Source organism: Meles meles, chromosome 3 (genome assembly GCF_922984935.1).
Source record: "Meles meles chromosome 3, mMelMel3.1 paternal haplotype, whole genome shotgun sequence".
In the NCBI taxonomy this organism is placed as follows: domain Eukaryota; kingdom Metazoa; phylum Chordata; class Mammalia; order Carnivora; family Mustelidae; genus Meles; species Meles meles.
Window position 1 is genome coordinate 116,499,322 of NC_060068.1, and position 17,457 is coordinate 116,516,778.

Sequence of the window (17,457 nt, forward strand, 5' to 3'; positions counted from 1 at the left end):
ACCTACATGTACAAACATACACATGTGTGTTTCTGGGACCCATCCACTAAGAGGGCCAGGGAAAGCAGGGACACCCTAGTAGCAATAAGCATATTTAATGCCAGGATCATTGTTCCTAAATACTATTCTCCATTAAAAGCAACTGGGCTCCTTTGTGTAGATGGTGATTCAATGGCTGGTACAGGCAAAGTACTAAAGTGAGCCTAGAACATTTCGTTATCTCAGAAAATAAAAAATGGCTGGGAAATGCCAAACAGACATACAAGTTGGCCTCCATTGGATCTTGTTGGCCAAATATGGGAACAATATGAACGCCAAAACAAACCATGAGAATGAGAAATCATCTCCTATTGAATACAATGGGAATCAATGAATCCGCAAGTATAGAAATAAGAAGGCTCCTTCCTTATAGTAAAATGCCAACTAATAAACGAGGAAGAATTAAAGGGATTGGAAAATCATCATGTGACAACCACAACCACACCACACCAAGAGTAACAAGAGCAAAAACTATCAACGGGTGCTAAAGATGGGGGGTGGTAAAAGTTGCAGTAACAGTGGCCTATTTACATAACCCCTAAATGCCTTCCCATCCCCTCCCTCATACATGTAACAACACAAAGGCAACAGTCACTTCTCATTCTAAAGATCTAGTGAAACCCATCTTACTGAGTGGTCAAGGTAAACCTCACCAATGATGAGGTAAATCCACATCATGTGCCCCCAGTGAGATGTAGACAGAAGAGCAAGGCATCACTTCTGTGAGATTTCTACCAAAATGACACAACTTGAACCAATTATGATGCAAGATCAAATGGTACTTCAAATCTAGTGACATTCTAAAAATGGTGAGTCACATTAAAAAAAAAATATTAATGTCATGAGCTCAGGAAGAACCAGTCAACTTCCAAAGTGAATGACACTGAAGAGAAAACAATTAAGCCTGACACCTGATTCTGAAATCAATCCTATTGTTTTGGGGAATGTTGTCTACGAGCAAAGCATACATGCCATTTTGCAGTACTAAATTCCCACAACCTCAGTATACATAAAATTGCTAAAAAGTGTTTCAACAACCTTACCTCCATCATCAAAAAGCCACCAGACATCAATAGTATTCTTTCCTTGTTTTTTCTGAAACTGTGTACTTGCTTCAAGAAGCTTTTGGTCAGCTACATTTAAGGGCACAGCAGGGCCTTTGGATTCTAAATGATTAACCAGAAAAATAAGATGTAAGGGAGATAAATATTCAAGTCCCTTTTGCTGAATTCCTACAGTTTCCTAACTTTTGTGTATTTAAATGTTTATAATGAAGACAGTTGTATATGGAGTCCATCATAAGCTTTCAGTTGTTTAAAATTTAAATGTAGTTTAAAAAATGGTTACAGGTAAATGTATCTTTACAAGAGCTAAACTCATCCAAATTATCTTGCCTAACTTAAAATATTATAAAAAAAAAAAAATTGGAAGGGGAGGCGAACCATAAGAGACTATGGACTCTGAAAAACAACCTGAGGGTTTTGAAGGGGCGGGGGTGGGAGGTTGGGGGAACCAGGTGGTGGGTAATAGGGAGGGCACATATTGCATGGAGCACTGGGTGTTGTGCAAAAACAATGAATACTGTTACGCTGAAAAAAATAAATTAAAAAAAATTTTGAAGCACTGTGAATGAAAGAGAATCATAAATACCAATCAGGAAAATTATAGACTGCTAGATTTTCGTTTTTGGGAAGCCATGTTAGGCTAACTGGACAAATTAAGTTTATGCCTATGCTGCGAACATATTTCTTTTATAATGTGGTTCCTCAATAATATAAAGATCAAAAACATTTCTTACACATAATGTTATCAATAATATAAAAGACAGAAGGAAGTGGAAGACGAATGAATACAATCTAACAATTCTCACAGTGAAACCTCCAAGCCTAAGGAAGGACAACTTCATCTTGACCTAATTTGTCCCCTCGGTGTGTGATGCCCAAAGAAAAAGCCATGTAATGACACATCTTTCTTTGAAGCACAGAAAGATGGTAGGAACTCCTTGGAAGGGCACCATCGGCTGCAGGTCTTAGGAACAAAATACCAAGGGAGTTCCCATTTACATTCTCAGGAATTAAAAAAAAAAAAAAAAAAAAAAAAATCAGCACTGACTCTATGAGCAAGCAAATGACTATTATGAGACTCCTGCACTAAATTTTTATGAGCAGGAATCCACAGGAGGAAACCTGCTCACGTCTGTAGGTTGTGTCCTTCACTTCTCATGCTGCCATGATGCACGCAAACATGATGAATGAATTTGCATGATGACATAGTATGGCTGCCAAACCACACTGCTCCGTAACTCTCACCTCTATCTCCTTCTCATTAAAGTCATGCACGGAGACATGACTGTGTATCTCCCAAACGCAGCAGGGCTGTGAGAAATATTATAATTTTTGAAATGAAAAATATATTAGTATCAAAATTAAGGGCTTGGCTGGGTACAACTGATGGTAAAGAATGCAAGTGACACTGGCAAAGAGACCCATTTCAGTGTCTCTGCTTATTATCTGAACCATGCAGTTTAAATTAAAAAAAACAATATTGACATTCAGTGTTTGAGCATTTCAGAAATGCTAAAATGATTTAAAGTAATTTGTCTTTGATATAATACCTTCCCCTGGGATGATTTAACTTTTTTAGGTGAACTAAAGATGATTTTGTTCTAATCTGCATTCAATAAATAACTGTAACATCACCTTGCCATGGAAATAAAACTCAGATAAAAAAATAAAATAGCAGAGTTGGAGTTAAAGAGTTAACAGTATGAAAAGGGGATTAAAATAAAAATGATGAAAAATGCCTGCCTTTTTTCAACAGTGGTTGAGTTGGAGTCTTGCCATCCTCTTCCTCATCTAGATTATGTTCAAAAAACACAAAATATAAGTTAATTGCCTTTATATTAATAAAATAATGAAAATGTAAATAGAGCACATTTATAAACAAAGCACAGTATGAAGAGACAGTCTGTGAGAAATAATCAAGACTGAAGACAGTTATTTTCTGCACTGAGGGTTGAGGATTTTTAAAAGTAAACATTTTTAGAACCCCTCCAAGAGGGCCACTGATTAACACTCACACCTAAATTTTATTCCTGTAAAACTGATAAAAACTTCAGCAGGATTTTTAAACTTTCAAACTTTCATACTTGAAATCGATTGAAAAGATTCTGAACTATGGCTTACAGAATAGAAACAGGACGTTAAAAACTGATATTGCAGATAATACATAACTTTTAATCAGTGCCACTGCATCACTGTGCAAATGACTGAAAAGTAATTTTAGAAACATATAATGGATATTTGGTATTTACAAAAATTAATCACGTGAAATAGTAAGGAATTTTATCAGAGACAGTCTTTGGTTTATATAAAATACCAGGTTATACAGATATATATATTTAAAATATATATAAGCATATCTACATGTTTATACATGTACATATATATGTATGCATGTACTGGTCCATCTATATTTCAATATGTGTAAGTATTTTCTTGGAGTTAACAGTTTTCCTAATCTCAGTTTTTTTTTTCTTCATAGAAGCTTCTTTTAGTTGGTTAAGGCATAGAGAACTCCCAACTTGCACAGGAAAGAGCTCACTGCTCTTGAGTCAGGGGCTCCCAGGATTCCAGTATTACCACCTTTGACTCTTTTACTGGCTATGTGAGCTTGAACTAGTTAATTCCTCACCTTCCTTGTTAGTAAGAAGGGTGAAGGATACCTACCTCTTCAGATTGTTACGTTGCAAGCATGAAAGCACTCATCTCAGTGTCTAGCACCAAGTAAGTTTAACTCTGTGTGCCCCAATAATTAAGACAGACATACCAAACATTTAGGATTATAACTACACAAGAATGTTTTTTAATATTCTTAAGACCTTTCAAATTATATAAACTTTTCTACAATTTCTATACTAATTTTGAAAAGAACTGGCTAGAGAGGAAATAAACACAAAATAAAATGAATGCTATTTTTGAACTCTGATTTCTTATGCCTATGATAGAACAAGAAACATTTCAATGATTACATTTGATTTTATAGCATTAAATATTATTGTTCTTATAAAGGAGGTATTTGATACTATTTCCTTTTGATGATAATAAAAGTATATGGGCACACTGTGTATTCACTGTAAAGAGCCCGGAAAATGTCAAGTAAATCCTGACACTTAGAAATGACTTACACTAAGGTATTTAAAGGTATTAAAGGTATTTACATTTTATAATAAAAAGGGAGTAGTTTCCCACTCTGTAAAAATAATGACTTCACAGGACTGTGATACATAGTCATATGTATGGATAACGCCCACTGCAATGTGGGAGGCAGAGTGGATGCCTGATGATTACTACTTCTTCCTTTCCTATCATAGTTTTACCTATCAATTCCTAACAGATTCTCTAAAGAAAGGTTCTGTTTTAGGAAAAAGAAAATGGCAGCAAAATTAAAAAGTAGGAGGAAATGAAAGCATGTATACCATAAACTAAAAATAAATGCAGGAACATAAGAACAGTTATCAAATCTTTTATAGAGTTTTGCGACGAAACAGGAAAAAAATTATAATTGATACAACAAAGAATTTAAAGGGAAAATGGGTGTTAACTAAAGCCTCAACTATCACTACTCTAAGCATACAAGGTGAGAAAGGAAAGAAATAAAAAACAACAGCATAATTTGGAAAAGATTGATTTTAAAGAGACAGAATTTGTCCAAGGTAATCAATTTCAGAAAAAGATTGGTAATTCTTTGATAGGAATCAAAAAAGTATGATATGGTTTGATGATTTACAGTGCAGATTTTTCTTGTGGCATGCCAGCTGGGGCTAGGACAGATGGAGATACTGGCCTGATCAGAGGTAGGAGAGTGAGGGTGGGAGAGTAAGATTTGGAAGTCATCCCTCTTTCCATCTGATAAACATGACATAGATAGATATATGGATGAAATTATCTGAAAGCCTCATGAGACTTAGAAACCTGTGTGTGGCTTAAAACCAGGGGTAATATGTCTGCAATTATGGCCTTACAGTTCAGTAACCAAATACTAACAGCTCGTTCCTTCAGAGAAACTAAAATGAGGAATAAAACTGCATTTTATTTTTTATTACATGGTTTTATTTCAACAACTCCAGGTGCAGTAGATGTTAAAAATAGTCTGAATTTCTTAGTACATAAATAAAATCCCTGGTATTTCAACATCTTGATTCATAGAAAAATTAGGTAGATTATTTTTATCAATTTTAATCCTTTCAGTGTTATCTTAGGCTCTACTGCATTACTCTCAAATTACATTTCCTTCCAAGTTCAATTTAACCCATGCTTCAAGCTAAACTGTTCAAAGTATAAATAAAAACATACAAGAACATAGGAGTGTGTAATTAATGGGCATGTTTTCTGTTCTGCAATATACTTTAATAACTGAAAAATAGCTAGTCATTTTGTAGCCATCCATTTTACCTTATCAACGAGAAATGAGCAGTACTGATTACAGAAGAGGTTACTTAATAAGACATGTTATATAATAAAACCCATTTCTCCCAAAATTAAACATTATCCTGGGTAACATCTTTTGTCTGAATAAAAATTACCTTTGTGTGTAACAGCTTTCTCATCAGATGGTTTTGAAGTATCTAAATCCGATTTTTTACTGTACTCCATACTTAGTACCACATCCTTGACACCAGGAGATTTCTCTTGTGATGACAGTAATTCTTCTATGGACATGAAAGCAATCAAAATGTTACCTAAATCTTGTTTTAAAGACTAAAGAAAGCAACATGGTATGGTATAGTATCAATTAAATGATAATTAATTGCAACGTTTATTATGAAATAATAAGTTTACAATAAATGATTTCTTATGTGAACATATGTGATCATCTCTTTTGAAAGGACTATTCACTCAAATATCCTGAGCCATAGTTAAGCATCAGACATTTGAATCAGGTGCTGGGGAATTCATAATGAGTGAGATTCAAGGAAATTAAGAATGTGGTAGACAAAAGAATGATGTATAAAATATGAATGAACTCTCAAAGTCATTTACACATGTAAAAACTACAAAATGTGACAAATACTCACATACCTGTAACATGACAGAAAACACTGAAAAATTACACTCCGGTCTAGAGAGCTGAAGCCAGAGGATAAGCTCATGGTAAAAGTACCATTTCTTCATTTTTATTTAATTTTAATTTTTTTTTTTAAAGATTTTATTTATTTGAGAGAGAGAGAGAGAGAGAGAGAGAGCGTGCACAAGTGGGGGGGGGGCAAAAAGGAGGGAACCCGACACGGGACTCCATCCCAGAACCCTGAGATCATGACCTGAGCCGAAGGCAGGTGCTTAACCAACTGAGCCACCCAGGAACCCCCATTTCTTCATTTTTAAAGCACTTTTCTCATTTTCCTTCCTTTGGGAAGGAGTTAGTAGACAGCTAACTTCCACCATGAAAACATGCATCACAAAGACAAAAATATATTAAAATGGACCATCCACACATAATCCTCATCACTGATTTGTGTATATCATGAGAAAGATCAAGAGAAACACATTATCGGAGGTATCAACACTATGCTAAGAACTTCACAAGCTGTGTCTTTACAACAACCCTTATGAAGTAAGTACTATTTGTTTTTTGTTTTTTTTTTTTTTTTAAGTTTTATTTAAGTAATCTCTATACCCAGTGCGGGGCTTGAACTCATGACCACAAGATCAAGAGTTGCATGCTCTTCTGACTGAGCCAGCCAGGTGCCCCAGTGATCATGTCTGAAGAGATGAGGAAAGAGAGGCTTGGAAGTCAACAGCTATGCCCAGACTGCACAACTACAGTGCACTAAGAGAAAAAGGTGGGATTTCCAAAGGAGATACTCCTTTGGAAAGGAGAGACTCCAAAGCCTCTGCTCTTAATCCTGTACTGAACCAAATTCCTGTCTCCAAATCCTGATAATGAGTAACAAGACCTTCAAAACAATTTTCATAATAATTATAAACACTGAAAATATTTTCTTAAAGTTCCGGTCACATTCAAATCTCAGTAAATTACAGAGCTATAAATATAATTTATTAGTCAAACTGTGATACTTCTGAGAGTGAAAGGGAACACTACTAATTCTGCAGTGTTAACAAGTACCCTAAACCTCAATCACTCTTAGTGCAAGAGAGAACTGAAATAGTGTTTTGCAAGGCCTACTCCAGAGGAAGAAAATGCATTTTCAGCAAGCCATACTTTTGTGTTACTGGATAAAGACTTCAAAGCGTTCCTTTCAAAACTGCACAATACCCTTGAAATGGTGGGAGGAGGGGGAGGATTACAACTGTTTAAATACATAAACAGATGACAAAAGTTCCTGATGTGCCTCTCAGCTATTTAGGCTTAGTTATTTTTGATGATTTCGTTAATTAATTGATAAGGGCAAAATTTTCTTCAGCTTATTTGTTCAACTACGAGAAAATCATTAGAGGGTATGGAATTTTCCACAGTTTTTATTAAGGTGGGCAAAAGTAACCAGTATACCTTAATTAGATTTTAAGCTTCATCTAAAAACTTTTTTTTTTTTTTTTTGGTAAATGCTTTTAAAATTACATACTTGGAGAAGAGATTAGTGTCAGGGATTAATGATGGGGGAAAGACAAAGTCTTTGGGGGCTTAAAGGGGTAGTACAAGGGAGATTTTTGTGGTAATGGAACAGTTTCATATCTTGAATGTGGTGTTTATATGAATCGGGCACATGTGTTACATGGCAGAGAACTACACACGTGTTCATGAACACATGCACACACAAGTAAAACCTATGAAATCTGAATAAGGTAGGTAAACTGTCCCAATGTCAATTTCCTGGTTACGACATATAACGATAGACATAGAAGATGTTACCATTGGGAGAAACAGATGAAGGGTATATAAGACCTGTCTACTACTTCTTTTTTAACTTCTTAGGAATCTATAATTATTTCAAAATGAAAAAGTTAAAAAAATGATTCATAATTCATAGGGTCTTATGTCAAGACAGAGTAAATGATATCACCAAGTTTAGTTTTTCATTATTAATATCACTGTGTAAAAAAGCATACCTTCGAGAACATGAAAATGTCTGATGATTTCGCAGTCATTATTTTGTCCTCTATTTTATCACATGTTTTTACAAATTTGACCAATCTTAAACCATAACTAATGCTTGTTTCTCTTAAGTTTTTCGATGGTTATGACCAAATTTTATTCCGTTAATAACCACCAGCCAGCATCCATGTTGGTACAAACTGTTGGAGCCAAATAGATCAGATCTCCACATGCCATACAGTAAGTACATGACCGAACTGACCGCGAATGTTGAAGTTACTGAAGAATATGTGAGAATGCCATCATTTTCTAACAAAAGTCACTTCTGTTTTTAAAATGAAAAACTTATTCAAGCAAGATTTACCTTGTCCTTGAAGATGAGATATATCCAGACCCTCTTTTAGGCGGATAACCACTACTCCATATTGTATGTCAAAGGCGTCACTGTAAGAGGGGGAAAAAATCAAAATCACAAACATTTTTGTGTCCTCCTCTATAAAATGAAGGCAGTAAGAGATTTTTCTTTTAGCTTTAAATGTCTGATTTTTAAAATACACTTTTAAAAATACAGTGAGGCCCATATGATGATGCTTTCAAATCCTATACCATTCCCTTTTCTTTTTTCTGTAATACTCTTAAAAACCACTTAAGTGTAGATCTTTATAATACTGATACTCTACCTACACCAGGCATTTAAGAGCAGTGCCTGTACTAATATCATATCCTATCAGAAACAAACAAAAATTATAGAAAAATAACATCAGTATTCCCACCATACTTTATTTAGGCTTATACCCTGAAAGTCAAGATAAATACATGAGGATGAAAGAAAATCTACTGAGAATGTGAACAGGCTGGAGAGTATAAAGGGATCACTTCTGAAAGGAGTCAGTGTATGTCTTTAATTTTGAGCCAGTGTATTTTAAAACAATTCTTACATTTTTACAAAAATGGTTTAATGAGTAGTCCAAAGATTTTATATGCATTTGCAGACATGTACTCATATGTCCTTTCAGTTTTTTAAACACAAAAGGGAGCATCCTATAACACACACAAAATACATTAAAACCTCGAAGAAAATTCTAAAACCACACTTCAGTGCTGGAAACTGTTGAGATGATGAATCATGTACATCCAGTTCTTCTCAAATCTACTGCAAACAAACAAACAAACCTCAGCTTATTGCCCAGAGTGTAACAGGCTTGATTAACTTTTATTTTTCATTTTTATTTTCACCTATGCAAGCAATAAATATTCACTATATGCAAAAAAGTGATACATAGTCTATAGTTACATATAATAAAAAGAAAAAGGCTAAAAGCTAAAAAAAAAAGTCAAATTTTGGTTCCTACTTGTACACACAAAAACATGTATCCCTGTAACAGGTCTTTTATTGGTGTTTTGTTTTTTTTTAAATAATGGAGAGACAATTTTGGCCTCATTCCTGTAATGAATTAACTAAGGTCTAAAGAGATTCATTAGAAAAAGAAATTAATGGACATATTAACCTACCTCAGTTGTATATTGAAAGAAGTAACACTAGAGAAGAGTAAGTGTAAGTATTTAAAAAATAATAAATCCCAAGTGAGTTAAAATCAATTTGATTAAAAAAAATCCAGGGAATATAGATTCCTGAGCTAACTTTGGATTAAAATAGCTAAATGTTTTTGTTATCAACCACAGGGATTTCTATAAGCTATATAATTTCTCTAAGCTATAAAAACTGATTTGGAGTTTCAGACCCTCCATGCTGTCACGCACAGTAAATAAACGTCAACTGCTCTAAGTATTTTTAAACAACTAAACTGAAGTGCCACAAGATAAAAGGATAAGCAATATCATTGCTTTAAAACTGCCATCAGTCGCCATGGCCCTGGAAAACCAGAGAGCGTTATTTTCCTATCTTTTAATTGCTGCCTGCTGTACAATACTCAGAGTAATACTTGACTCTCAAACATTCACTTCAGTTCCTGGAGTCAGAAAGATCCCTTTCTTTCAGTGTTCCCATATGAGCTACTACAACTAACTGTAAAAATTATTTATAAAAATGTCACTTTTTCTATTTTCTGTAATAATTATTCCATCTCCCTGGTCTTTCATCTTGAGAAAGAAAAAGCACAAAAGCACAGCCCATGGAGGATGGCCCACATGATTTAACCTTTCTTTTACACCGCCCTTCCTTTCCAAATTCCCATATATACAGAAATACACAGGGCAGAATTAGAAAGTAGGATGAAATGAGGCTTACAAAAACGTAATAACCTCAAAGCTAAAGAACAGTCACAGCACTTGAAGATCCAGCAGGGCTTTAATTTTACTAAGAGCTTAAGAATTATTTGGGTAAAGTATTTATTCATTGTATACTTTACCAATCAATATAAAGAGGTGTTTTAAATCTCTTTATAGGATTATGGCTGATCCTTAAAAGTTATTTCAAGGTAGCTATGAAAACAAAACTGTCGGAGCGCCAGGGTGGTTCAGTCAGTTAAGCAACTGTCTTCGGCTCAGGTCGTGATCCCAGGGTCCCTGTGGAGCCTGCTTTTCCCAGTGGATAACCTGCTTCTCCCTCTCTCTCTGCCTGCTGTTCTACCTCCTTGTACTCCTCTATCTCTCTGTCAAATAAATAAATAAAGTTTTTAATAAAAAAAAAGAAAACAAAACAAAACTGTCTTATATGCTACAGGTAAGTATGGTTCCAATGGGAGTTCCAGTAAGGGAAATAACTCCGGTGAGTTAAGGGTAATCAGATCAAACTTCAGAGAAATAAGATTTGAATCTGGTCCTAAGACCTACTTTGCCAAATACAATTTTTTTTTTAAAAGGACAATTGTTTGTACATAAAGGGAATACTTTATAAGAACAAATGAACAGTTCTATTTTACCAGCAGCTGTAATAAGAAAACACTATTCTTCTATCAAGAATGGTGGGGGGCGTCTGGGTGGCTCAGTGGGTTAAAGCCTCTGCCTTCAGCTCAGGTCATGATCCCAGGGTCCTGGGATCGAGCCCCGCATTGGGCTCTCTGCTCAGCAGGGAGCCTGCTTCCTCCTCTCTCTGTCTCTGCCTGCCTCTCTGCCTACTTGTCTGTCAAATAAGTAAATAAAATCTTTCAAAAAAAAAAAAAAATGGTGGTGTGGGGCACCTGGCTGGCTCAGTGGGTAGAGCATGTGACTCTTGATCTTGGGGTTGTAAGTTCAAGCCCCACGTTCGGTTGAGAAATTACTTTAAAAAAAAAAAAAAAAAAGAATGGTGGTATGATAGACTCTTAACCACTGAAAACAGAAAGCTGCCAGGGCACAGTCGCTAGGGGGATGGAATAAAGAGGTGATGGGGATTCAGAAGGACACTTATCATGATGAGCACTGAGTGATGTAGAGAACTGTTGAAGCACTCTATGGTACACCTGAAACTAATATATTAAAACTGGTATGTTAACTATATTAGAATTAAAATAAAACATTTTTTAAAAATGGTGGTGTGAAAAGTCCCCTTTATTCTTTAAAAAGCAGTATGAGAGAGATAGAGACCTGTTAAGCAAATTCCAGAATACTAGGAAAGGAAGTACTTCAAAAGTAAGAAGAAAATCTGGCAAAAATAAAAATAAATCTCATTCTTTTTATTAAATAACTGTGTTCCAGCATTTTCGATAGATTAAGCAGATGCAGTCATAAAAAAATCAATTGAAACATAAACAGACTAAAATCAGAAAGAGAAAAAAAAAGACAAAGTAACAAAAAAAAATGCATTAAACAATCCTTACAAAGGCAGCTAAAGTCATGTTAACCACAACTATGCTCACTGTAAGTATCCTTCATTTGAAATACCACTAACAAGTGAATAGCAGACCCAGAATTTACACTCAAGAGTAGAAAAGCAACGCATATAAGTACACTAAAAAAAGAGAAAAGAAATATAAATGAGCTAATGCATTAATCGATTAACTGCAAAACCAGTTTCCAAGGACAGCAAACTAAAACTTCTGAGGGTGGTATCAATGATGACACGCCTTTCTCAGCTCAAGATATTATAATGATGTAACAAAAGGTGACGGATCTGACAACACTAGGAAATTTGCTCAGCAATAGCTACGAGGACTCAAAAAAGCTTCATAACTTAAAAGGGAAGCCAGAGTATGTACGTGTGTGTTCATTTGTATACGTGTGTGAAAGTTCGAATGTATGAAGTGACTTAGAAAGCTCAATCAAAAATTTTTGTTAATAGCTCATCAACTGAAAACCTGATAACCTCATCAGATTGTTTTTCATTCTTATGCTTCTACTAGAAGAGACTATGAGAAACCTTTGCAAACAAGGCTTCAAAAACCAGCAAGTTTTCACTTTCTGAGCCAAGTTACTAAGTTAAAAGGATACTTACTGAAATATGTTTATGTACATATCCACATCTCTCATATCTGCTTGCAACCAGTCTTTCTTAAATCCAAGGACAAGTGTATTGGGCTTCATACGCCCAAGACCAGCAGCCTAAAGTACAGGAAAAATACAACTTTAAAGATATACTACTCAGCAAAATATTTTTTAAAGGATCTAATCCTCCAAATGGATAGACTATAAACATTTTTAAGCTGTGCACCCTTATCACCTCTCGAGTATCTAATTCACGCATGTTTAATAAACTATATATATTACATTATCACATATTATGATTAAACATAGCAAAAATTGAAGACAAATGCTTTAAAAATTCTAAATGGACATTTTCATACTCATATGATTTGCCATAATTTCTCTATTTTTAGTAAGAAGGAGATAGTAGTATATCTAATCTTTCATAAAAATCATAATGATACAGTGTTATCCTTGGGTTTTTGCTAGCCATTAACATCCAGAAGCAAAAGTCCAAATGGAAGGCAAGCATTATTCACTGCAGTTCTGAATTCCACCACTAAATTTCGACTTCCTTTGACCAATCATGCACAAGTTTCTCCTGAGAAGTGGCTAAATTTCTTCCTCAAATGTTCCATCAAATTATTTTTTGTGTAACTTCATCAAGAGCTGCAAGTCAATCTGCTTAACATACCCCCAAATCCCATGAATTTCTTCTTTTGTAAGATAGTAAAACACAGATTTTTGAACCCCATTATCTATTTGCAAAGCTTTCTCAGAGCCCCAAATAAAACTTTTCTCACCGTAAAGAAGTAATTACTCATTTCTTGCCTCCCTCCAGATCCTGGTAACATTTAATACACTTCTGTCATTGAATTTGCTTGTCCTCGATGTCTGTCCCTTGTGACTGGTTTATTTTATTGAGAATCATGACTTTCAGGTTCATCCGCATTACACCATCTATGAGAACTAGATTCTTTTCTGGGGCTGAATGATATTCCACTGTTTGTGAGTACCACATTTTGTTTATCAATTTATCTGTTGATGGAGGCTCACCTTTTGACTATTGTGAGAAATGCTATCAACACTGGCATACAAAGGTAACAACCTGTTTGGCCCCGTGCTTCAATTTCTTCACGTGTATGTCAAGGAGTAGAACTGCTGGTCACATGCAGATTCCATGCTATGCCAAGGAACCACTGAACTGTTTCCCACAACACCTAAAGCATGCTATGAGCCTATCAGCAATGCATGCATTTCAATTTCTCCACATGCTTAGCAACACTGTGATTTCTTGTTTTTTTGGGCGGGGGCGGGGGGGTTGGCAGAGAGGGGTTGTTTTAAATTATAGATATCCTGGGAGTATAATGTTATCTCGTGATTTTGATAAGCATTTCCCTATGACTAAGGATACTGAGCATCTCTTCAGGCACTTATTAGCTATCTTTAGATCTTCCTTGGAGAAACGTTTACTCAAATCCTTAGCCAATTTTTAACTGGGTTGTTAGTCTTTTTCTTCCTGTTTTAGGAATTCATATGTTCTGGATGTAAAACTTCATCAGATGTATGTTACAAGTATGTTCTTCCATTCTGTAGGTTGTCTTTCACTTTCTTGATGTCCTTTGATGAACGTAAGTTTTTAATTTTGATGATGTCCAATATATATATTTTATTATTTTGTTGCTCATGCTTCTGGTGTCATATCTAAGAATACACTGCCAAATCCAAGGTCATGAAAATTTATCTCTATATTTTTTTCTAAGAGTTTTATGGTTTTAGCTTCTATATCGCTGATCTATTTTGAGTCAATTTGGGTGCATGATGTGAAGTCACATTTATTTATTTTTTTATTTTTTAAAGTAATTCTACTATCAATATGAGGCTCAAATAGAGATTAAGAGTCACATGTTCTGCTTGGTGGGTCAGCTAGACATCCCCACACTCAAATTTTTAAACAGGACATACTTAAATCATGTTTTGCAAAGATTAAATTAACTCAAATATATATTAAGTGCTTACCATGGCCCACACATGGTCCTAAGGACTTGGGATAATTAGAAATATTTCTAACCATATAAAACTTCAATTCATTCTCAAAACATTCTCTCCATGCACAAGTTTCTTTCAAAAAATAAGATTTTTTTTCCCCCACTCAGTATTAAAAAGCACTCTTTGCCTTCAAGGGACAGATAAAAAATAACCATTATTATTTTATACAACTATCTGTTAGGTACCAAGATAGCCACTAACCCACACAGTTTTGTTTTTGTTTGTTTGGCTGGTAAAAGAAAAGCAAGAAACATCTTTAAGTTTTAGAGCTTTTTAAAGAACTAAGCCACAAGATAACCAGTAACTTCTTGATGGCACAAAATGTTGTCACTATAATCCTCTTTTTATTTTATCATCACAAACTTTTGTCACGATCTTATAATTAAAATGTTTTATTTTTATAAAATTAACAGTAACATCCGCCACAGCACTCTGTTCTTGTTTCAACTTCATTATTTCAATAACTTTCCCCTGAATTCAGACTGAGCAAAGAAATTTCAAATGTATCACTCATCCCTAAATTCTTTGTAAATTCTAATCCAAGTAGCTATTCACTCACAAGTAACGTTTTGTTTCCATAAAACATCATGTGTTTTAGGGGCGCCTGGGTGGCTCAGTGGGTTAAGCTGCTGCCTTTGGCTCAGGTCATGATCTCAGGGTCCTGGGATCGAGTCCCGCATCGGGCTCTCTGCTCAGCGGGGAGCCTGCTTCCCTCTCTCTCTCTCTCTCTGCCTGCCTCTCTATCTACTTGTGATCTCTCTCTGTCAAATAAATAAATAAAATATTTAAAAAAAAAACAAAACATCATGTGTTTTAAAGAATCATTTATTCCTGAAAATATGTCTTCTCTAGAACAGATTTAATGGTTCATAAAAAATCAGTTTTTTATGGAATTCCACAATTGAAACCAATCAGGCAGAATGCAGTCCTTTGAAGCTCATCTCTAGTTTCAAACATTCCTGTAATTTGTTCCTCTGACTCTTTTTTTTTTTTTTTAAAGATTTTATTTATTTATTTGACAGAGAGAGAGAGATCACAAGTAGGCAGAGAGGCAGGCAGAGAGAGAGGAGGAAGCAGGCTCCCTGCGGAGCAGAGAGCCCGATGCGGGGCTCCATCCCAGGACCCTGAGATCATGACCTGAGCCGAAGGCAGCGGCTTAATCCACTGAGCCACCCAGGCGCCCTGTTCCTCTGACTCTTGCAATGTTTTCTGATTGTCTTCCACCAGAATTTGCTGATGAGAAATGTATTTGTTATCATATTTTTCTGGGCAGTATCATTACCATTCTTACTGCAGCAGAAAGAACCACTTACGCCCACAATGGTACATGGCTTTTATTTTTACATTTCACTATTAAGTAAAAACATTTCCAAACATTACGGTTATCTACTTAAATGCAGTTAAGTACTGCTATGAGATTTGTATCACTTTAAAAATCAGTGAGAAAGAAAACCTGTAGACTTGTGTCTCCTTGTCCTGGATGGTTAAAACATTCAGCTAACAGAGATGGCTTTAAATTATCATAGCAATTATCCCACAGCTCCGTAGATTTAGGATGTTGCTATAGGATCTGGACATAATTTATATTTCAAATATTCTTATTGGGAATGTGAAATTATTTTGGTCTACTTATTTTAGAATAATTTAAAAGAAATGACCATTTATCTTAAAATCTGGCTAATGAAGTGAAAGGTGCCAGAAATACTCCGCTTGTATTACAGAGTATACTTCTAGGCTATTTTTCTCCTGGAAAAAGGTAGAGTTATGTCTATAATGAGATTCTGAATGAGATCCACTTGATTTAAAGGGCCATCATAATCTGTGATCTGAATTTTCAGTAAGAACTATTAGATTTTCCTCTTTGCAATGAAAGTTTAAAACTGGTTTGACAGGTTAGTGGCTTCTGCCATTAAAAAAAAGAAAAGAAGGGGTGCCTGGGTGGCTCAGTCCTTAAGCAGCTGCCTTTGGTTCAGGTCATGGTCCCAGGGTCCGGGGATGGAGCCCCCCATTGGGCTCCTTGCTTGAAGGGAAGCCTGCTTCTCCCTCTCTCACTCTCCCTGCTTGGGTTCCCTCTCTCATGTGTCTCTGTCAAATAAATAAAATCTTAAAAAAAGAAAAGAAAAGAAATGAAAAATCCAAATGTATAAACAAGTCAGCAGTCCTGATGTGTCACTGCCAAAGGACTCCTTAAGCAAGCTACAGGTAGAATGCCTCTTTTAAAAAAACTGAATCTCAAGTTTTACTGTGGAAGTTGGATGTTTAAATGCTAATTTAAAGATAACTAAAATACTTATCATCAGTAACTAGATAAATGAGGGACAGAGAAATGAAAAAGAGAAAGGTGTAGGAAAGCCTAAGAAAACCATCTAAAAATAGCATCTCTGGGACTATAACATAAGTCACTGAAGAAACAAATCAACATACAAAAAACTATTTTGACAAAGATTACAAATCTTTAACAGATATACAAGCACTTGCCATTTGATGTAACACCTTTCCAGAAGGTACAAAGTAAAGAGAAATACTGCCAGTGGCAATTTATACTAAGATGTCAGTGATTAATTCTCCCATTTGTAAGTATTTATTTATTTATTTGTTTGTTTGTTTGACAGACAGAGACCCCAAGTAGGCAGAGAGGCAGGCAGAGAGAGAGGAGGAAGCAGGCTCCCTGCTGGGCAGAGAGCCCAATGCGGGGCTTGATCCCAGGACCCTGGGATCATGACCTGAGCCGAAGGCAGAGGCTTTAACCCACCGAGCCACCCAGGCACCCTGTAAGTTTATTTTGCACAGATAGCTCTGCCACCAGAATAAAGTCAACCTCTTGGACATCTATGTCAAGTGCTGGTATATGCCAGGTTTATAGGACAGCCTCAAAATACCACTCTTCTATGCATCCCACCTTTGCCCCACACTGCTGAAATGCTCAAGGTGAACACGTTAGGGGACATCTGATGGGGATAATGCACCTTCACTCTC

At 35.5% G+C, this 17,457-nt stretch overlaps 1 protein-coding gene across 2 annotated transcripts in view; it reads right to left on the bottom strand.

Annotated features, from left to right (window-relative positions):
- Positions 1-17,457, bottom strand: part of SLC12A2 (solute carrier family 12 member 2) — a 108,669-nt gene that overhangs the window by 9,078 nt on the left and 82,134 nt on the right. The window contains exons 18-22 of one of the 2 annotated variants that reach the window (XM_045999901.1): positions 12,464-12,570; positions 8,456-8,535; positions 5,624-5,749; positions 2,847-2,894; positions 1,083-1,205 (exon numbers count right to left, since the gene is read on the bottom strand). In XM_045999901.1, the coding sequence (XP_045855857.1) occupies positions 1,083-1,205; positions 2,847-2,894; positions 5,624-5,749; positions 8,456-8,535; positions 12,464-12,570 (484 nt within the window). The remainder of the gene's footprint in view (positions 1-1,082; positions 1,206-2,846; positions 2,895-5,623; positions 5,750-8,455; positions 8,536-12,463; positions 12,571-17,457) is intronic. The other variant, XM_045999902.1, reaches the window with a different exon arrangement.